At 43.0% G+C, this 22,078-nt stretch overlaps 1 protein-coding gene across 3 annotated transcripts; it reads left to right on the plus strand.

Annotated features, from left to right (window-relative positions):
• The first annotated feature begins 41 nt into the window (after positions 1–41).
• Positions 42–21,868, plus strand: smc4 (structural maintenance of chromosomes 4). Of its 3 annotated transcripts, none has more exons than XM_064984670.1 (23): positions 42–214; positions 1,740–1,899; positions 2,865–3,055; positions 3,628–3,819; positions 4,779–4,955; positions 6,870–7,034; positions 9,600–9,727; positions 9,910–10,050; positions 10,289–10,439; positions 11,656–11,820; positions 11,973–12,206; positions 12,360–12,545; positions 13,296–13,457; positions 15,082–15,307; positions 15,409–15,488; positions 15,598–15,750; positions 16,921–17,047; positions 19,085–19,274; positions 19,395–19,713; positions 20,028–20,210; positions 20,589–20,821; positions 20,987–21,170; positions 21,546–21,868. In XM_064984670.1, the coding sequence occupies exons 2-23, from the start codon at positions 1,758–1,760 to the stop codon at positions 21,702–21,704; spliced, it is 3,888 nt and encodes a 1,295-aa protein (XP_064840742.1). In that variant the 5' UTR covers positions 42–214; positions 1,740–1,757; the 3' UTR covers positions 21,705–21,868. The 3 variants fall into 3 exon arrangements, with proteins under 3 accessions (XP_064840742.1, XP_064840743.1, XP_064840744.1); XM_064984671.1 differs by lacking the exon at positions 42–214 and adding an exon at positions 1,159–1,196; XM_064984672.1 differs by lacking the exons at positions 42–214; positions 1,740–1,899 and adding an exon at positions 2,013–2,149.
• The last annotated feature ends 210 nt before the right edge of the window (positions 21,869–22,078 follow it).

Genomic DNA, 22,078 nt, shown 5'->3' on the forward strand with positions numbered 1-22,078 from the left:
CCTTGCATCAGTTTGTAACGAATTTTGGTTCGACAACAGAGTTTAGGCGCCATTTACGAGAGAGAGTTTGCAGCGAGCTAACGATTTGACACAGGGTTGACTTTTAATCACTTTATTTTTTAGCTTTGCGATATCGAGAACCGTTTTCCAATAACCTTTTGAAAATATAGGGTGATACAGAGGGAATTGTTACAACAAGAACTTCGTCCGCAAGGTAAAACTGACATTGTAACTGAACACGAAAGAGTTAGCTAAAAGACAGCTAGTAAGCTCGCTAGTTTATCAAACCATAACTAACGTTAACTAGCTACAGTAACTTGCCAGCAGGTTTGTGGGCACTTTTAGCCGGTTATGCATGTGGTTGTTGAGTTAGTTAGCTAATTGGATAAATTGAAGTGATCAGACGACAGCAAACAGTTAACTTTGCGAGCCAGTGCAAAGTAGCGTTAGCTAACTAGCTATCTAACTTGTAAGCAAAGTACCGGTTCCCCTATTCATCTGTTCTCTAGTTGTGTGTTGGCTATCTAGTAGTTAATTTGTTCGTGGCTAACAGTTGACGTGAAAATCATGGCTAACAGCCCAACTGGCTAGTTACAATTAACTAGTTAACCAATCACGAAGTGTTCTAACCCGACTAACGCTAGACATAGTCAGACATAGACTATAACGAGCTATAGTGTGTTAGCCATCTACTGTATCATTAACTAGCTATTTCCACGTCTTCCCAGTTTAAGTAAACGTTCGCTAGATGAATATTTGCCATGTATAACGGCAACGTTAGCTAACTAGATTGCAAGTGGACAACTGAAGCATGACACTAACGTTACCGAAACCCCCCCCACAAGACTACTGTTAAGTCAGTTAAATGTTTTTATACACAGCAGGTGACATTTATTCACACAGTGACGTTAGTGATATTGCTATTTAGAGAGCCAGATTGTAGCTACCTTATCGTAGATTAGTAGTGACATAACTATCGATCTGTCAAATAAACTAAACATTACACTTTCAATTGAAGCTGGTCATCTTGGACTACTGAGTGCAGCCTACATGGCGCTAATGATAAAGTAACTCTGACTCTGATTGGCTACTTCAGTGCTATGACTTTATTTTGCACATTTAACTCCATCTTTTTCTAACTAGTTTTCCGTACCGCTTGCTTTGCTTTTGAGCTCCGTTGGCGTTACTGACAGCCTGTAACGTCACCATTTTTGTCTTTTAGTTACACGCACTTGACTTGTCCGTTAACTTATCAGTTAATTTCTCTATAATGAAGTGAAATTTGGTGAATGTTGTCAGTTTAGACCAATATAATCACGTTATTTGACTAGAAGAGATTCGAGTTGGACAGCTCATTATTTTTTATTCGTCGGGGGGTTAAATTGCAGTTGTCAAATATTCTCTATTTCCGATTAGAGAATGTGGTTGCTTCTCTGACCCTCGTGTATATCCACTAATAACATTTGTTTAAAACGATACATATTTACCAAAGAAACTAAAACAAACAATGTTAGATCTGGGGTCTTATCAGACAGCAGACTGGCCATTTATTTGCAACTTTATAATTGACGGTGTAACTCAGTATAGCAAAGAATATAGGTTGGATCAAATGGCCGATTGTGATGGGGAAATGACGGAGGGGGGTAACGGGGTGCTTCACGTTGACTATCAATTGTGGAGAGGTGATTGACAAGAGAACACCTATTGGATTTAACTTTTACTCCTGTGATTTGAATTAGATCTTTAGATTCTAAATCATGCCAGCCAAAACGTCGAAAAGTTCAACTGCTTCCAAGTCTAGTGGGAAAGGGTCGCAGCCTCGGGATGACTCCGAAGACGAGTTGGACGTACCCCTTAAAGAAGCCAACTCCAATGGCCAAGAGGCACCGCCGACAAATTGTAAGTAACAAAGGGTGTTTTGGTGTCTGTATCTAAATAATTTGCGCGTCTACTCAATGGCAACGTGTTTTGTTGAATGTTAGTGCGTGATGGTTGAGTCCAACTGGCACAGTTGTGTTATTCATAACACGAAGCTTGCTGGTTAGTTTTTCAAACGTAAGCAAGGCATTAATAAACGTCTCTTGTGATTTTTGAGATTATTATAATGGTAGCGTGTGTGCTTTTGTCTCCAGCCTGCGCAACTTGCAAGGTAATTTATTTTTGGATATTAATGCTTTTGAACGATTCTATGTTAGAAAATCATAACCATGATTCTATATCTTTTGGGTTATTTAACGTTGGTGAATGGTTTGTCGAGATCTTCGTCCGAAAACAATAACCATATTTGACATGTCTTCTCTCGATTTAGCAAGTATTATGGTTGGAGCGTTTGTTGGCCGAAAACTGTTGTCATGGTCATATTTTACTGCTTATTTGTATTTTTTTACTGAGCACAACAATGGACTTGAGACCAAGCTTTTTGTCATTGTGATATGGTACCGTAATCGGTGTGCATTTGTAGCAAAGCTAGATTTTTATTCATTTGTTTGGATTGGAAAGTAGGTTATGGTGTGGGGGAAACGACTTGGAATCAGATGTTCGAAATATTATGAGAATTGTTTGTCGTTGGTGAGTGCATATTGTGTATTTACGTTTCAATGTGAGCGTCTGTGAAAGGGGTCACTTCAAGCCTTCGTTTATGATTCAGCTATTCTTGTTAGAATTTAGTTTTGTGAACAGAGATATTAAATGTGCGAGTTAGAATCCGATATTCTCCTGGAGACTTTATGCCTCCACTGTGACTAGCTCTATAATGCTTATATGTTTGTTTGTTTTTTTTTGCTTCACTACCCCTCCCCCATACACCAGTGTCCCCACCTGAAATTAATCGCACTGTGAAATAAAAGTTCAACTCTTTGCCCTAGATCCGGCTCCCAGGGAGGGTGCCGATGCTGTTGATAATCGAAGTTTGGAGGAGATTCTTGGTAGCATCCCTCCACCCCCGCCCCCAGCAATGACCAATGAACCAGGCTCTCCTCGCTTGATGATAACACATATAGTTAATCAGAACTTCAAATCCTACGCTGGCGAGCAGATTCTGGGCCCTTTTCATAAGGTACGAAAAAAACATACCAACTCCCCGTTTTGGCTCTTTTACGACACTAGGAATTGTTTTTATTGTGTCTAAATCATTGTATCAGTATGGGTTGTTGGCCATTCCTCAACTTTTATTTGTATTTGTTTTATCTTCAGTGATAGTAGTACTTGGATAGTTGTAATCTAATTGATTATTTTTATTTGATCAGATTTACCAGATAAAAGTTGTCTCCCTAGTTTGCAGCATCTCACACTCCTCCATTTTGCTTTGTGCTTGTGTCTTTCACACTAATGGTGATCTAGCTGTGTCTTGTCTGCTACAAATAGATTTTCTGCTAACTTCCCCCCTAACAAATTGTATCTGATGGTTGCTCTCTTTATTGCATCATGGACACAGGTGCAGCAAAATAACATATATTCTTAAATACACCCACTGAGGTTAGAGGGCCACCATTTTAATCCAACAGCATTTTCTACATGGTCAAATCGGTCTAAAATTGGATTGTGAATATGGTTTTAGTTTGATTTGAACAGATTGTGAATACATTTTTACCCCCACCCTCTTAATTTCTCTTTCTCTCCCCTCCCTAGCGCTTTTCCTGTATCATTGGTCCAAATGGCAGTGGGAAGTCCAACGTGATAGATTCAATGCTCTTTGTGTTCGGCTATAGGGCTCAAAAAATCAGATCCAAAAAACTTTCTGTGCTGATTCACAGCTCTGACCTACACAAGGATGTGCAGAGCTGCACTGTGGAAGTGCATTTTCAGAAAATTATTGACAAGGTAACACACACACACACTTATGCTTGGTCAGCTGTACCAAAATGATTACATTTTATAAAGCGATTTGGGTAAAGGGGCAGAATTGTTTTGTCGTTGATAAAATAATCTATTTTTTTTTAGGGTTTCGTTATAAATGACTTGTATGCATTTGGCTTAGTGTTTTCACACTAATGACTACAACAAAGACTCGGAATAGCCATTTGAAGTTAAAGCTGAAAGTCAAGTAAATTACAAACTTTGCCATCATTGTTTGTTTATTTGTGATTTTATGTTGATAAGAACTTCAAAGGGAAGGATGATTTTTTTTTTTTTTCGTATAATGGTGGTTAAATTAATGTTGGTGGACAATAGTTTCTACGTTTCTGTACAAACCATGAATACTGTATATATTAACATGCAGCAGTAGGAAAATACTTTTCCAGATTTTAAAAACATATTATACTACCACAGGGGGTGTAGTAAGGTAATTAACTACATAATTGACATTAAATGTAAAATAATCTCTTTGCAGCCCAGCAGTTTTTTGAGCCCAGTCAATTCAATATAACAATCTCCTAACACTGCAGCTTTAAGCCTATATGCATAGTATTTATCTCTCTATTAAAAACTTGGGGGGAACAGGTTATAGCTATTCTGTTTTTGCCTCCCTTCATATCTTGACGACAATTTATTTTCTATTGTCTCAAAATTAGTTGAAGTTAATAAACCACATGAATCTTACCTTTTGATAAATGTGCAAGTTAAATACATCTTAAATTATTACTTGTTATCACCCCATTATTTGTTAACAGCAACATTTCTGTGGTTGAGGCTTCACTTTCATATATCTGTGTTTTAGATGGATACTTACCTATCTTTGGGGGGGTTGTATTGCTAAGCATTTTTTGTCCTGAGTGTGTTCTGAAGACTGGGTCAAAACTGATGTTTCTTGTGTGTGTCCCCCCTCCCTCCCGAGTCAGGAAGGAGATGACTACGAAGTCATCCCCAACAGCAAGTTCTATGTTTCCAGAACTGCCAGCAAAGACAATTCCTCGTCCTACCACATCAATGGCAAGAAGGCCACTTTTAAAGATGTGGGAACGCTGCTGCGTAGCCATGGCATTGACCTGGACCACAACAGATTTCTGATTTTACAGGTAATTAAGTAGTTTATTTTATATTTCATTTTTAGTTTTCCTTTCAGCTTGTCTTTGATCCCTCCTGTGTCACACATCCCATCCTGTAAAAGCTTTGCTGCTCAGCCTTTCACTCAGGGGAAAGCAGGTATTATGCCTGAGTGACCTGTTAAAGTGTGAAAAAGACTTGGACTGCTATAGCAGCGCATCATGGTTTGAAACAATGTTGAAAAGGTGCGAACCATCATTTGCTGCTTTAGTATTTTAAGAAAAATCAAACATTCCTGGATTTGTCTAGTAGAGACTCGGGTCAGTTTGGGCCCCCTTTACCTGCCACGCTATAGCAGCACGTAAATATTGGTGTGAGAATAGACCCCAATATTAGCTGTGCTGCTTCAGTGTGGCAGGATCAAGCATCCACTCTTCATTTCTATAATTTGAGTGCATGATTAGGTCTTCAGTTTGGGTTTCGTTGGAATTACCTTTCATGGAATGTAATGCCAATGTCAATGTGTATTTCAAAGACATTACATTTTATTGTTTGTGTTGGGTCATATTTGCTGCTTTTGTCTCTCATGGTCCAAACTAATACATTTTTGAATTTATATTTTTTATTTATTAATACATTTTTGGAACATCCTGTGGTGTTCAGGGGTTGTTTGAAGAACAAGCCAGTCTACTTGTTGCACAATTCACTTTTGGTTTTCTAGTACCTATCAACTCTTGGCTCAATTAGATTACTAGTTTTTATTGACTAGTGAGTATTGGGTAACCACTAGTTGTTGTGATATATCTATCTATTTTGTGAGAAGATGTAGGTTCTGTCCTGTCTTGATTTGTGCTGTTTTCTTCACCTCTGCTGAAATGTTAAGTGATTTTGAGCTCATTGAATATGACAGGGTTGTTCTGACTTAGGCAAGAAGCTTTAGTTTGTTCTCCAAAGTCACTCAGGGGAAGCTGCCTATTTAGTGCACTGGTCAGCTTTTTTTCCCATGTATAGTTTTTTGTGTTTAATTGTGTGTGTGTGGGGGGGGGGGGATCTCAACACACAACACAGGATTAAAACAAGATTGGTCAATCTTTTAATATGTAGGGCAGTATTTAGGCTTGTGTTTTTCAGAAATGTTTCAAGGACTGTTAAGTCAAGGACTACACCTTGTCTATGACATGGAAAGGAAATGAATAATGTTATTAAAACACAGGCACCAGTTACATTTGCCAGATGCATTTCTTTCTTGACCTCATAAAATGTAAAACTTTTATTGTAGTGGTTCCAATTGATGATGTTTAAGTGATTGTTATTCCCTTTTTGCCTTGCATTATTTTGTCATGGATATGAACAAACATTTTATGTAGGCTAGTGGTTTGTCTGTGTTGTGGGTACAGTTATGTGCAGTGAAAGTTATTATTTGAGGCTCTGGTGTGTGTGGGTTGGGAAGGTGTGTGAGAAGTACAGTACACACAACTCCAAAATGTACTGCAAAAAGCCCATATGACTGGCTGCCCATAAACTGTAGGGATATATTATCATAAAGGAGAGGTTGAAAAACAGTGTTTTTATGAGGGGTTATCATAACACCAGCAAAGTTTCCTCAATGCTTTAGTGAGCAGAGCAAGCATTTTATTTCAAATCATCAAGAACAAAATTGCTGTTTGACATTCACACAGAAGTTGCTCTCTTTCTGGTTTTAGCCCAGGTTAGTTTGAATTGCATTTTAACTCGCTTGCGGGAGGGTGTATTTTTCCCCTCATTGCTTTTCAAGGACAAACCACCCATCTACCCATGTCAATTCTAGGATGGGAATCAGGTGGTCTTGAACACAAAATTGATCCAAGGTGTGTGGTTGTTATAGCTTCTTCCCACCATAAATTATACAGTATTATAACATACCGTGTGTCCTTGCTTGCGTCCCTCCCTCCCTGTGCATTGGTCAGGGTGAGGTGGAGCAGATAGCCATGATGAAGCCCAAGGGGCAGACGGAGCATGACGAGGGCATGCTGGAATACCTTGAGGACATCATTGGCTCCTGCCGTCTGAAGCAGCCCATCCACACCCTGAGCCGCCGCGTGGAGCTCCTCAATGAGCAGAGGGGAGAGAAGGTGAGAAACAACCCCAGTAACAAGACATTAATCCCTTTGTTGTATTTGTATAAATTATTATTATTTTATTTTTTTACATGTTTTTACTTTTTGAAATTGATGGTTTCTGCTGTGGGGGTGTATAGGGTGTGTTTGGGGGCTGTTTCACTGTGAGGTATGCTGTGTCTTGGCCAAGCTGAATGCCCCTGGCCTGACACCTGCCTCTCCTTACAAGGCAGCAAATTATCCCTCCACCCCTTACACACACACACAACCCTCTACTCAGAGATCGCTGTGTCTAGGCTAATCCCTCATGCTTGTTTGTTACATTTTTTGATTGTTGTGCCAAAAACGATTGCAATGCAATCAGTCATTTAATGATTATTTTTTAATAGGGGAGTGAGCGAAGAAATAAGACCAGGATGAACAGGATTTTAAATCGAAGGCGTTTGATGGACAGCCCCAAATGAGATTTTATTAGAAATGTGTTAGTAATTATGTGAGCAGGGGGTGAAGTTTGGCTGATAATTACCAGATTTTGTTAGTATATTTATTTGTATTGCAGTACCCAAATAACAATATGTCACTCGTATGGTGTTGGAGCTACAGTGTGCCAGCCAGGTTAACAGGGTAGCAATTAATTTGAAGTGAAATACTGGATGTCGGTTGAAGCCAGCCGGTTCAGTAAATCTCTTGCAGGCTACACTATCACATCACTAATTAGGCCTGTTTGCAAAAAAAAAAAAACATGTTTCTCCCTGTACTGTAGTGTATTAACTAATTGATCAGTCTTTTGATTGTTTTTATTACTTGAACATATTTTATTATTTTCCATGGGTAACATGATTTAGTCTTTATGGTTCATGCAGCTTTACAGTTGTCAGAGCAGTGGTGTAAAAATACTTTAAAGTACTTAAGTTGTTTTTGGGGACTATCTTTACTATTAATATTTTTGACAGTTACATTCCTTAAGAAAATTGTGCTTTTTACTCTGTACACTTTCCCTGACACCCAAAAGTACTTGTTACATTTTGAATGCTTTGCAGGACAGAAAATGGTCCAATTCCCATAATTATGAAGAGGTCATCCCTACTGCCTCTGATCTTGCGGACTCACTAAACACAAATGCTTCGTTTGTAAATTATGTCTGAGTGTACCCCTGGCTATCTGTAAATAAATAAAAATGTGCCTAATGGTTTGCTTAATATAAGAAATTTAGAAATGATTCATACTTTTGATACTTAAGCACATTTTAGTAATTACATTTACTTTTGATACTTAAGTATATTTAAAAACTAATATTTTTACTCATGATATTTTACTGGGTGTCTTTTACTTGAGTAATTTTCTATTAATTATGACAATTGGGTACTTTGTCCACCACTGAGTCAGAGGTCTCTTTAGTATTCAGAAATCTGCATTTTCATAATGGAGACCATAAAAAAATAAATCTGCATTTTAAACCATATCACCTGAAATTTTATATTGAAAGCCAGGTGGGTTTTTTGGGGGGGGGGGGGTGCAACTAATAATTTTTCTTTACACAAAATACATTAGTGCAACACATTCAGCAGAAAATAGCTTTTTATTTTTTTCCATCAGATGAGAACAAGTGCAACGCTAACAGACAAGTAAATTACTTTACAATGGAAAAAGCAAGGTGTTTTTTTGCAAAAACAATGTATAGCCGTCATTTCAGATGTTTATCATAGAAAGGATATAGCCATCTACATTTCCTAGTTAGTCTTGCATTTTAACTTGGTAAACTACCAGAGAAAAGTACACATCACTCAGAGTGCTGTCTGGTGATCCAATGTCGGTTTGTGAATGGTGGAATTTGATTGGGCAAGAAGAGAGCAAAGATATTTCATCCAAGTGGTGAAGTGAAACTGGAGCCCAAATTTCTTCATTTAATGCTCAGTCCTTTTACATTCATGATTTGGAACGAAACCTGACTGAAGCAGAGCAGAATTTACAATAAGAAGCATTTTAGATCTGCGTTTCCAAACGCAGCAAGATAAATAAAATATGCGTTGCAGCTTTCCTTTTCTCTGTGAAAAATGTAGTATCCTTTGTTAACGCAACACCTGCAGTAGATGTCACAGTAAAAAAAAGAAAAATGGCAATACCACATACACAGGGTCAAATGCTGTGTTGAGGCATGACCCGTTTTGACTGTCCTCATCTTATTAGACTAAGGGTGGCATTGTGCAGTTTAGGATTCTATCACACTACTGCCTTTATCCGAGTTATGTCTTTTCCTTTTACTCTGTATTTGACCAAATCACATATGCAATTTGACTGAATAAAAAGGGCATAATTTTGGTACTGAAGCCAAATTAACCTTAGACTGGAGTAAAATTGTACTTGTTGGGAAAGCTCAGGGTTTAGCTTTAATTTATCAATGAATGTCAGGCATGGTCAATCAGTACAAAACAAAATTCTAAGCACGCCTGAGAAGGAACAAAAGTTAACTCCTATGTATTCAGGGATTGATCTTATGACAATTCAGCATGAATGTTTAAGTCCAAGTGCTATAGCCTCTGTCTTCCTGTTGTATCATTTTACAGACTGTTTGTTTTCCAGCTAAACAGGGTCAAAATGGTGGAGAAGGAGAAGACTGCTCTGGAGGGAGAGAAGAACACAGCCGTGGAGTTCCTCACTCTGGAGAATGATATTTTCAAACAAAAGAGCCAGCTCTGCCAGTACTATGTGTGAGTATTACAACCACACAGAGGCTTGCTATATTTAGTGGGTTTTTTTACTAACAAGAAATCAGGTTTGAAAGAATCTGGGAGGAAGGGTTGCTATAGTTGGATGCAGTTAACACAGATGGTAACTTTTTAGAGTTCATATGTCCTGGTTGACCAGAGTGTGATTGTTTCTTTGTTGTCAGCCATGACCTCCAGAAGAGAGTGGCAAATAAAGAGGAGGAGAAGCAGAGGATCCAAGATGACACCAAGGAACTCACAGAGAAAAACAACAACATCGCTGAGGAAATGGAGAAGAAGAACCGAGACCTGAAAAACGTGGAGAAGTAGGCTTTGTATTTTTCATTTGTTATTTATGGCTTTTGTTGCTTACATGGAAATTGATATCAAAAGGACAAATTGATTAACACAATATAGTCGTAAAGTGACTGTCAGTCTTCAGTGCAATAATGTTATGAAATGGAGAATGTTCATAGACCTGCTGGTGACCAGCAATACAGAAAAGCAAAATTAGCAGTAATTTGTTTGATTGCCATAATGTCCATGTTGTGTGATTTCTCTCAGGAAACAAGGCAAGCTGACCAAGTACATTGAGGGCCAGAAGGAGAAGTTTACCCAGCTGGACCTGCAGGATGTGGAGGTCCGAGAGAAACTGAAGCACACCAAGAGTAAGACCAAGAAACTACAGAAACAACTGGAGAAGGACAAGGATAAGGTGTGCATGTGTTCCTTTTGCTGAGAACATAATTCCGGTCTCTGTAATTGGGGCTTCAGTGATTCCATTTGGGGGGTGGGGGTGGTATTGTAACGTTTACCATTTATCATATTAGGCCATCTCTGTGTGTAGGTGTAGCTTATGGCGGCTCTCCAAATCGATACTTTAGGAGGCTGTGGTTGTGGCGAATGTGCTACATAACTTACAGGTCATACTCTTAAACAAACACAATGGTGCTCTGTCCTCTCAAGACAGGCCAGCACCAATGACCTGACACTTCACTTTTATTCTGTTTATTTTGTCACCTGGCCAAAGCGAAACACGGCCACTCGTAATACAATTTCCCTCCCTATACAAACACAAGGCCTGTTGTGCTGAGACCCGGAGAAGGCATTGCGCAGGGATTTACAGATGACCTTATTAGTAATTGCCATATTGTGTAATTACACATTTTATTTTTTACTTGCATCAATGTCACAAAAACAAGCATGTTCATTTTTATTCCAGTAACTTGCTTGGGATTGGCTCTGGGTGGGCGACGGTGTGCATCACACTATTGAATAGATTTTTTTAATAGATTTTCTGTCATGAGGTCCCCCTAGAAAAAAAATAGTTACATTGCTGAGATTAAAATGGATTGATGAAGTTTCTGGTATACCTGATTTATTTAAAGAGAAACTCCTCCAGTTGGCCACTAGGGGGTTGTGAACTCAAAACACGAACCCCTCCAAGGCATGACTGCTTGGCGCTCTGCTGCCTCTCTTGCTTTCTCCCATGCTCTTTTCTCTCCATGGGCTCCCTTTTTGCTCTCTCTCCACTCACACACTCAATATACTCCAAGTCTGTCTTTTCTCTCCCCCTGTTCTGCAGCATGTATGATACAGCACCAGTGGCTGTGATTTGGCAGTGTGGTGTTGGGTTGTGGAGGCCGGGTAGAGCAGAGCAGGTCTCTGGGGAGCCGTGTTCTGCAGTGTGGTAGTGAAGTATGGCCTTCTGTAACACTACCAGCAGCCACATTCACTCTTCACCAACAGTTAACCCTGCTAGCTTGGCCTCCTCTACTCCCGCTCACCACCCTGCCCACTGGAGAGGGGTGCGGGTCAGACTGCCTTCCAGTCTGATGGAGGTGCTCCTAATTGTTTGCTAGTTGTATATTTTGGTCTTTCCTGGCTTAAGGTTGTATCTCACCTAGAGTCTCATCTTTCCTCTCGGTCAGCTGGAGGAGGTGCGTAACGTGCCGGCCAGCAGTGAGAAGGCCATCTCTGAGGCGTCTGCGCGCAGGGAGGAGTTGGAGAAACAGAAGGGGAAGGAGGAGGAGAAACTGAAGGAAGTGATGGCGAGTCTGAAGGAAGAGACCAGCGGCCTGCAGCAGGAGAAGGAGGTGGGTGTCTTTCATGATCAGGAATTGCTTACTCATTTGAAGTAGGAAACACTATTCCGGATTAATTGAATTTGACTGATATCCCTTTCCCCTTGGTATTCTATGATTTCTGATCACATAAGTGGCTATTATTCCTCTGATTCTGTCCCCAGACTAAGGAAAAGGAGCTGATGGGGCTGAGTAAGGCTGTGAACGAGACACGCTCCTGTCAGGACGTGGCCCAGTCTGAGCTGGACATCTACCTGAGTCGCCACAACACCGCTGTGACCCAGCTAAACACGGCCAAGCAGTCCCTGCAGACCACCACCGACACGCTGCGAGACCGCCGCACCGCCATCAAAGAGCTGCAGGTCAACATACCCCAGTGTGAGCAGGAGCTCAAGAAGGTACGTTGGTGTGTGTGGGAGGGTCTTGAGCGTTGAGTGGGTTCATAAGGTTAGGGGTGGACTATGGGATTTGTCGCAGTAAGATGCATGCATTTCAGGTTTCTGGATAACCGTGTGCTACCAGTGTTGACCATATATTTCTGTCTGTTCCAGGATGAGGCAGAGCTGGAGCAGCTGCTGCAAGCAGACGGACAGGCCAGGGAGCTGGTGAGGGACTTGAGGCAGAAGGTGGAGGAGGCCAAAAGCTCCCTATCCTCAAACCGCAGCCGGGGGAAGGTGCTGGACGCCCTCATGCAGCAGAAGAGGAGCGGCAAGATCTCCGGCATACTGGGACGACTAGTGAGGACCATGTGCATGTATAGACTACACCAGCGGTGTCAACCTCATTCCATAATGTTTTTTTACATGCAATTAAAACCTAGACCAGTGGTTCTCAAACTGTGGGTCATACCCCCTAGTGGGGGAATGCAATTTTGAAATTGGGTAGTGCATCAGCAGTTTTCCTGTTATTGCAGAACTTAGCACTATTTATACTGTAACTTGTCCGAAATGTCCAGATCAACTAGCTCATGTCAGCTAAAGCTTTTTGGCTAGATGTTTTAGCCCATAGATTTTGTTGTAATGTTTGTCACTCATATCACATGACTTAACATTAGACATGGCAACATTTTATAGAATTGCAAGAAAATGTGCTTTAAAACGGACACATTGTCATGCGGTGCAGAGAAAATGTGTGGAATTGCATGAAATAAGCTTTAAACCTGCAAAAGGTTCACTCCGCCAACGAGGGGTGTGAACAGTTTGTGGCATGAGAAGTGCTCATGGAAATAGACGTGGTGTGCCGGGGTGGATTTTCCCTAATGCTGGTAGGGGGGCCTGAGTAAAAAAAAGTTTGGGAACCTCTGACATAGACAACCAGGTGAGGGGAGTTCCTTACTAATCAGTGACCCTAATTCATCAATCAAGTACAAGGGAGGGGCAAAAACCGGCAGACACTAGGCACTCTGTGGAATGAGTTTGACACATGTGGCAGCTGAGAGATGCACACACCCTTCTACACACTCAGTGAGACTGTTCTTGTCCCTTCAGGGTGACCTTGGGGCCATCGATGAGAAGTATGACATCGCCATCTCATCCAGCTGTGGCTCTCTGGACAACATCCTGGTGGACAGCATCGACACGGCCCAGAAATGTGTCAACTTCCTCAAGGCCCAGAATATCGGTGTGGCCACCTTTATTGGCCTGGACAAGGTGAGGACAACTCAAACACCTGGGGCCTCCTTTATCAATATTGCGTAGAAACTATTCTAAAATACTACTTACGAACGGAATTTAGAATGTTCGTACGCAAAGAAAGTGTGATTTTATCAAACAATCCTACAAGCATCATGCACACCGATAGGAGAGAACCACTGATAAATACCAATTGTTCTCAGTAATTGTGCACAACCTTGGCTATTTGAATTTTGAAAAGCCTGTAATTAACCATATGGTCAAAATCATCCCTCTAATGCCTGTGGGGAATATACAATGTTGTACCTTAAAATACAATAGCGCAACCCAAAAAAAAAAAGTTTAGATTTTTATTTTTCAGAGATTGAAATGGGGGTGCTAGTCAGAGTACAACAAAAAAGCTTTCTTTGGCTCGTTCAGTTTAACCAGTAAAAATGAAGACATGGCTATAAAGAAAGGACCATTACGACAATGAAGTTGCTTTGGCAATGGCAAATATAGGTAACACTCACCAATATGCCATCCATCATCAACAGCTCCCTCCTGGAAGTGTTTAGACCAACATTTCTGTTCTGCAGAATGAACGAGATGTGCGTCCCACCTGGCCGCAGCAGCTTCTGCGCATCACGTAACCTATTACCTGCCCTTTAAGTGTCAACCTTCTGTTCACATAGTTGAAATCATTTTGGGATGGTTTATTTTTATGCCCATGTGGGCCATCTACTGCTCCGTTCGTATTTGGGAACCCATTGATGGCATCATATCAAAGAAACCCCTCTTGACTTCAACCTCTGGTGCGATGGTGTGTTTTGCTGACGATTGCATCCAACACATGGGCTCATCCAGGGCTGTGATGCCGATTGGCAAGCTCCCGTTGAAAAGTGCCCGTTGCCAAAACCCTGAGGGTGGATAGTGCTTAGATCTGCACCGGAATGGCATGCATTTTCCTTTTTAAAGCAGGTCTCAAATCCTCGCAAAAAATGTGGTTTTGGGAGATGAGATCTGATAAGCCAATCTGGACTGTCAATTTGTTTTTATTTTTAAATCCCACCTCTCTCTAAAAATGTGCTCTGCGGAGTGCAGCGTGTGACAAATTTTCTAACCGAGCAATATCAGCCTTCTCTCATTCAATTTCCTGTTCTCAGTCTTCTATAGTATTTCAACAATGGTGTCACTTTCACACATGCCTGTAACTTCACTTTATATGGATTTATTATTCTAACAAATACACTGTGGTCATATTATGATTATAGCTAGCCTGTCAAGATATGTTGCATGAATTCCCAGATGGTCATGGCTGTGCCTCAATTAACACACACACTGTCAAGCAAACATTCATATTGTGTGGAAATGATCCCACGTATGGTTTACTCATAGATTTGTGCTAATGCATGGTTGATAAAGGAGGTTTTTCACTCTGTCAGTTCAATTCTTCAGGACAATGATCTGGCTCAATTTGAGCTTTGCTCCAGTGAACCCCAGTTTGACTCCACCAGGCATTCTCTGTCATGGGTTTGCTGCGGGGACAACTGGTACAAAGCCTTTACACTCAAATGTAACACCCTACAATAGTTTTTTTTTTGCCCCAAGAGTTTTGTATGTCCCACATTGTAGCTAACACTTGGATCTCTTCCTGTCTCAGATGAAGGTGTGGGAGAATAAGATGGGGCCCATCTCCACCCCAGAGAACATCCCCCGTCTGTTTGACATGGTGCGGGTGCAGGATGAGAGTATGAAGCCAGCATTCTACTTTGCCCTGAGGGACACCCTGGTAGCCAAGGACCTGGAGCAGGCAACACGGCTTGCCTTCCAGAAGGACAAGCGCTGGAGGGTGGTCACCATGCAGGGACAGATCATAGAGATGGCTGGTGGGTAGACCGAGTGAGCTGGAGCTCATCTCTTCTCAGTGTTTCTCTATAGATGGTCTATATGGATGACATGTCTGACACTATGCTCTGTCCCGTCTCAGGCACCATGACTGGAGGTGGAGGGAGAGTGATGCGGGGCAGGATGGGCTCCTCCATCGGCACTGAGGTCACCCAGCAGGAGGTGGGAGATCTTCTGGACACTCTTCTAGAGCTTTCTCTGACCTCCAATCACTGCTATGGCTCACTTTAAGCTCTGTTGTGGTTAATGACCTACTGTCTTTTTGTGTCAGCTGGACCGTATGGAGAGCAAGCTGAATGAGAATGTGGTGCAGCTGCAGGGCTGCCAGGAGAGGAAGCTGCAGCTGGAGGAGAAAGTCCAGCGACTCAGACAGCAGCTCAGAGACATGAAGAACACCCTGGAGAAATACACCAACAGCATGCAGGTTATATACACAATACAGATATGAAATGTATTCGACGTTGGTGTAATTCTTGTTCATCAGACTTGTTTAGGTAAAGCTGAATGTATGTAAGGCTGGCAGTGTTGTAGTCGAGCAACTAAACGCCTGAGTCGTGTCACGAGTCCCTATGGCTGAAGTCATTTTTAATAAATATTTACTTTGCAGTTAGTTCCCGTCTTTATTTTTCTGTTACTTATTTGACATTGCGCCACTCACTGCGCTATCTGCAGGAAAACTTTGGAAAGCAAAACTAGTGATTTGGACGTATTTTGGTTATGGAGTTTGTTCTTTGTGCTGGCTCGATGCTCGTCTTAACAGATGAGCCCCTCTTGATTTGGTAGAAGAAATGTGCCCAGCAACAACTATTGGCGGAAGATTTTAATGTGAGAATGGAAGTAATGCAAAGATTTCTCCTGTTGCCTAATGGTCATAATTGCCTGCCATATGCAATAGCCTATGAAACCCAGAAGTCCTTCAGACACAGGCTCATACACATTTTTTGATTTTAGGCCTAATGTTCAATAGTTATGTCAAATCAGTAATGTTTTGATGGGGTAAATGTTCTCTAGATGGAATTGGCTATTGCTCCTGTCAGATTGACCAGATTATTACTTGCAATAATTGTAACAGGCGCTCAGGTACTTTTTGTAATTGACTGATATTTTTGTAGTTAGTTTTTTCTTTTTCATTTCCTGAAAAGTGAAGGGAGACTTGTCAGAACCTGGCCATGGGATGCAGGGGAAAGACTGTTTTACTTTTAAACTCAATGCTTTGGTTTTCATTTTCGTAAAGCAGTTTATTTCTTAACCAGGTAAAGCTAAATAGTAGGCTGGTGACTAGTGATTACAGGGAAGCAATAGTCTCTTGCGCGATGTGTAGCTTATGATTGGAGGTGGAGCTTGCCTGTCGCCCACACTCATCGCTTGCTCCCTTCGCCTAGACAACCAAACCCTCACTGCTCTGTGCACCCAATGCTGCTAATATTCTGCTTATCATGGTAGCCTATCGAGTCCACGTGCAAATACATGTCACGGGAAGGCGAGTCCACATCAACAGTCATGAAAATCGAGACTTGAGTTGAGAGTACTACAACACTGGAGGCTGGTGATTGCAGGTGACGCTGTGGTTGACCGTGTGTGTTTCTTTGCTCAGAGCTTGGCAGAGCAGGAGGCTCACCTGAAGCCTCAGATTAAAGAGCTGGAGGCCAATGTCCAGGCAGCTGCCCCTGACAAGAAACAACAGAAACAGTTGGAGAAGAGCCTGAAGGACTTCCAGAAAGGTGAGAACTTTGAAACCCAACTAACTTTATGAAGTTGAAGTTACTAAATTGCAGGCTACACTCTGTGTCAGTTCCAGTCTTCAGGACAATGATCTGGCTCAATTTGAGCTTTGCCACAGTGAACCCCAGTCTGACTCCACATTCTCTCTCATGGGTTTGCTGCGGAGACAACTGGTACATACAACTAGGGATGTGCACATCTCATCATACTTGTATCCGTTTTATCACACTTGATACTCGTAATTGTATTTACTTGTGATCGGAAAACCCGGACTTGCGCTTTAAATGCCGGTAAAGCCTGTAACCCAAGTACTCTTTACTGCGCTATCACTCAGTGCATCGCGATACTCCTTCACTCATTGACACGTTGTTCAAATCAATTATCCCAACTGCTGAAAATGCACATGATTTACTAACTTAGTCCTATTAAATGATCTATGAAATAGGCTGATTAAATAATGCATGGCTGGCTACTGCTGCCTGCATTTATTCCAGACAGATTTAGAGTATTTGCTTGCCCCGTGTAATTGTTTCACTTTCGAAAAGAGCAAAACCTTTCTCTCCTGACACTGCTCAACCTACACCCCACAGATTTCTTTAGACAGCCGAACTCGCCAATAGAGTTAGGCATCTGCAGGAACGCCCCTCTCAAACATCCCATTGGTTCCTTCATGTACACCCCGTCCCTGCCTGTTGTGTACCAGTAGACAAGGTCCTTCGCTCCCGCCTGCTGGACACCTGCCCTCACCGTCGATAACAGAACTGTGGGAAAACAGTGCCCGACAGGTGGGGGTGAGGGACACAGCCCTGTCTACTCCGGTACACAGCCCCACCTGTGTCTACTCCGGTACACAGCCCCACCTGTGTCTACTCCGGTACACAGCCCCACCTGTGTCTACTCCGGTACACAGCCCCACCTGTGTCTACTCCGGTACACAGCCCCACCTGTGTCTACTCCGGTACACAGCCCCACCTGTGTCTACTCCGGTACACAGCCCCACCTGTGTCTACTCCGGTACACAGCCCCACCTGTGTCTACTCCGGTACACAGCCCCACCTGTGTCTACTCCGGTACACAGCCCCACCTGTGTCTACTCCGGTACACAGCCCCACCTGTGTCTACTCCGGTACACAGCCCCACCTGTGTCTACTCCGGTACACAGCCCCACCTGTGTCTACTCCGGTACACAGCCCCACCTGTGTCTACTCCGGTACACAGCCCCACCTGTGTCTACTCCGGTACACAGCCCCACCTGTGTCTACTCCGGTACACAGCCCCACCTGTGTCTACTCCGGTACACAGCCCCACCTGTGTCTACTCCGGTACACAGCCCCACCTGTGTCTACTCCGGTACACAGCCCCACCTGTGTCTACTCCGGTACACAGCCCCACCTGTGTCTACTCCGGTACACAGCCCCACCTGTGTCTACTCCGGTACACAGCCCCACCTGTGTCTACTCCGGTACACAGCCCCACCTGTGTCTACTCCGGTACACAGCCCCACCTGTGTCTACTCCGGTACACAGCCCCAGCTGTGTCTACTCCGGTACACAGCCGGTGGGGGTGATGCTGTGCTAGCTAGCTTGCTTGTTAGCCATCTAGCACAGTGACGTTCCCGCTTGCTGTGTACTGGAGTCCTCCTTTTGGGCTAGCTGGCAGTGTCCTTCGCACGCACCTACCAAACTGTACTGGAGCGCCACTGTCTCCCGCCTATGTACTGGAGTCATAGTTTAAAAATTGACCAATAGAAGTATAAAGAAGGATTCCTGTAGATGCAGGAATTCCCAAATGCAGTTGCACCCTTCTCCACACTGAGTAATGGTGAATGTGTGCAGGCAGCTGAAAAGGTCATGTCATATTCAGAAGATTCTCTATATGCGTTACGATACTGATTTTGTCTGATTACTCAGCACACCCCTAATTTACACTTGCCCCCACTAGACCTTTGAGGCTTAACCCCGCTCCTGTCTTGCATATAAATAAATTATTTCCCACCTCTCTCCCACTTTCCCTCTGCCCCTCCTTCTCTCTCTCAGACTTTGAGGCAGCCTCAAGTAAGGCAGGGAAGGTGGAGGCTGAGGTGAAGAGGCTCCACACCCTCATTGTGGATATCAACAGCCACAAGCTTAAGGCCCAGCAGGACAAACTGGACAAGGTCAACAAGGAGCTGGACGACTGCTCCTCAGCCATCACCAAGGCCCAGGTGGCCATCAAGACCGCAGGGCGGTAAGTGTCTATACACGTGTGCGCGCACATTCAGCTCCCATCGGGCAAAGACTTCTGGTTGTGACTCTGGGCTTATCTGAGCTTTTCCCTAATGGCTGCTGCTCCCCTCCTTCCCCACAGTAACCTGAAGAAGTGTGAAGGGGGTGTAAGTCGCCTGGAGGGGGAGCTGGTGGAAAATGAGAAGAGCCTGGTAGACCTGACGGAGCATCTGACGAGGCTGGAGGAGGAGGCTGGGGAGATCATGAAAGCCTGCCAGGAGGCTGAGGCGGCACTGCCGGAGGTGCAGGAGCAGCACCAAGGGGTGTTGAGGGAGATCAAGGTCCTGCAGGAGCAAGAGCACGCTCTGCAGGAGGAGTCCCTCGGCGTTCGCCTCCGAGTGGAGCAGATAGACACCTCCATCACCGAACACACCAACAAGATCAAACACTGGCAGAGAGAGGTGGGTGGCAGGGCCTTGTGTTTTGTGCGCATGTGAGATTCACGCTTGGTTTGGTGCTTCTAGAGGTCTACCAACCATCCTGCTAGTTGCATTACCTGGTATCATCTGACAGACAGACCCATATATTTTTCCTCTTCTGCTATTTATATTTTAGTCATTTAGATGTTCTTATCCAGGGTGACTTAGTTGGTTCATTCATCTTAAGATAGCTAGGTGGGACAGCCACATATCAGTCATGGTAAGTACATTTTCCATCAAGTAGCTATCTGCAAATTCAGAGCTAGGACTGACCATCCATGTCCTGTCCTCCCCAGGCCTCTAAGCTTTCCCTTCATGCCATTGAGGACAAACTAGCGGAGGCGCTGCCCGCGCTGACCCCTGCTGACCTGGCGGCCATCAAGGGGCCTGACGTCATCACCAACCAGATCTCCCTCATGGAGGCCCGCTGTGCCCAGATGAAGCCCAACCTGGGAGCCATCGCAGAGTACAAGAAGAAGGTACACACCCAGCTCTCTCTTGGTCAATCAATCAAATGTATTTATAAAGCCCTTTTTACATCAGCCGATGTCACAAAGTGCTGTACAGAAACCCAGCCTAAAACCCCAAACCGCAAGCAATGCAGGTCTAACCAAGCACCTTGCCACAATGTTTTTACTCTTGTGTGCACAAGTTTCTTTCCCTCTTAAGAGTAAAGTAATCGTTGAGTCATGTAGATGCCTACTGGAGAACTTTTATTTGTATTGCTTTTAATCTTTTTAATGAATTTACCTTATTAACACTTTGTTCTAGCTAGCTATTTGTGTAGGTAGCTATCAAGTAAACACAATGATGGGGGACCAGTACAAATGAAAATAACTGTTTTCAATCTTCTGTAGGAGGAACTGTACCTGAAGCGTGTGGCTGAGTTGGATGAGATCACCACAGAGAGAGACAACTTCAAGCGTGGCTGTGAGGACCTGCGCAAGCAGAGACTCAACGAGTTCATGGCTGGCTTCAACATCATCACCAACAAGCTGAAGGAGAACTACCAGATGCTGACGCTAGGGGGTGACGCTGAGCTGGAGCTAGTCGACAGCCTGGACCCATTCTCTGAGGGCATCATGTTCAGGTCAGCAGACACTGGCCCATCCCATTGTTTATAACATTTGTATCCATGATATATGAAATTGACCTATTTCCAACCTGGTTTCCCCTTTATCCTAATTTTATTGTTGTATTTGTTAAATGTATGAATGACTCTGGCTCATTCTCTTGTCTCTGTCCATGGCCACAGTGTGCGTCCCCCTAAGAAGAGCTGGAAGAAGATTTTCAACCTGTCTGGAGGAGAGAAGACCCTAAGCTCTCTGGCCCTGGTGTTTGCTCTGCACCACTTCAAGCCCACGCCTCTCTACTTCATGGATGAGATTGATGCAGCCCTGGACTTCAAGAATGTTTCCATCGTGGCCTGTTACATTTATGTGAGTATTTCACATGCAACAGCTTTGAATAGTAAATTGCCATTCTACTCCTAGTTGACTCAGTGAGGGACATGGGGTCAGCCCATCTATGTTAATCGTTAGTGTTGTGTAATGGGAGATTGAAGGAGCTGTGCTAAGGTGTACAGCCTATTGTGACAAATCCCCTGTTTTGCAAAGCCCTCTGTTGGCAGCATGTTTGTCCATTGTTTTTTTTTCCTGTCTAGGCGGTTGGTGGTTAATTCTTCCCAGGCCACTTTTTTAAAAGAGCTTGACTCACATAACCACAGGAAAAACATGATACTTGAGATTTACAGCCTTTGATTTATCATTTGATGATTGAATGTTAATTTATGTCCCTACTCCCTCTCTCTCCAGGAGCAAACCAAGAACGCTCAGTTCATCATCATCTCCCTGAGGAACAACATGTTTGAGATTGCTGACCGTCTGATCGGCATCTACAAAACCCACAACACCACCAAAAGCGTGGGAATCAACCCTAAAACCATTGTCTTCAAAGAGCCAATCTCAGTTTAGAACAGCAGTGACTCTGGTTTCTCCCTCAGCCACTCATAGTAAGATGTATAAACATGCATTTCTCTTTCCGGTTTACTGTTCTTTCACACCATGTATATAAAACCATGGCTTTAATCTATTCTGTCTTTTTTTTACTGATGAAGTGAATAAATCTTTATAACCAGTCTTTGAATACTATAACTTGACTCATTAATGAAATATTCTGTAACCCTAAATGGGACATGTTGCACTAGAAGACTTGAGGGGAAGTACTATCACAATGAGCTATAGGTCTTCCATCTTGAAAACATGAAGACTGGCTATATGGTCAACAGCGAGGAGCTGAGACAGAAATTATATGAATTTCACGCCTCATTGACAATTCTTGCAAGCAC

Source organism: Oncorhynchus masou, chromosome 13 (genome assembly GCF_036934945.1).
Source record: "Oncorhynchus masou masou isolate Uvic2021 chromosome 13, UVic_Omas_1.1, whole genome shotgun sequence".
Taxonomy (NCBI): Eukaryota; Metazoa; Chordata; class Actinopteri; order Salmoniformes; family Salmonidae; genus Oncorhynchus; species Oncorhynchus masou.

Coding starts and splice junctions, on each gene's coding strand:
- smc4 (XM_064984670.1), top strand. CDS start 1,758: ATGCCAGCCAAAACGTCGAAAAGTTCAACTGCTTCCAAGTCTAGTGGG. Junction 17,048..19,084: donor CCTGAAGGACTTCCAGAAAG/GTGAGAACTTTG, acceptor TCTCTCTCTCAG/ACTTTGAGGCAGCCTCAAGT. Junction 20,211..20,588: donor TCGCAGAGTACAAGAAGAAG/GTACACACCCAG, acceptor AATCTTCTGTAG/GAGGAACTGTACCTGAAGCG.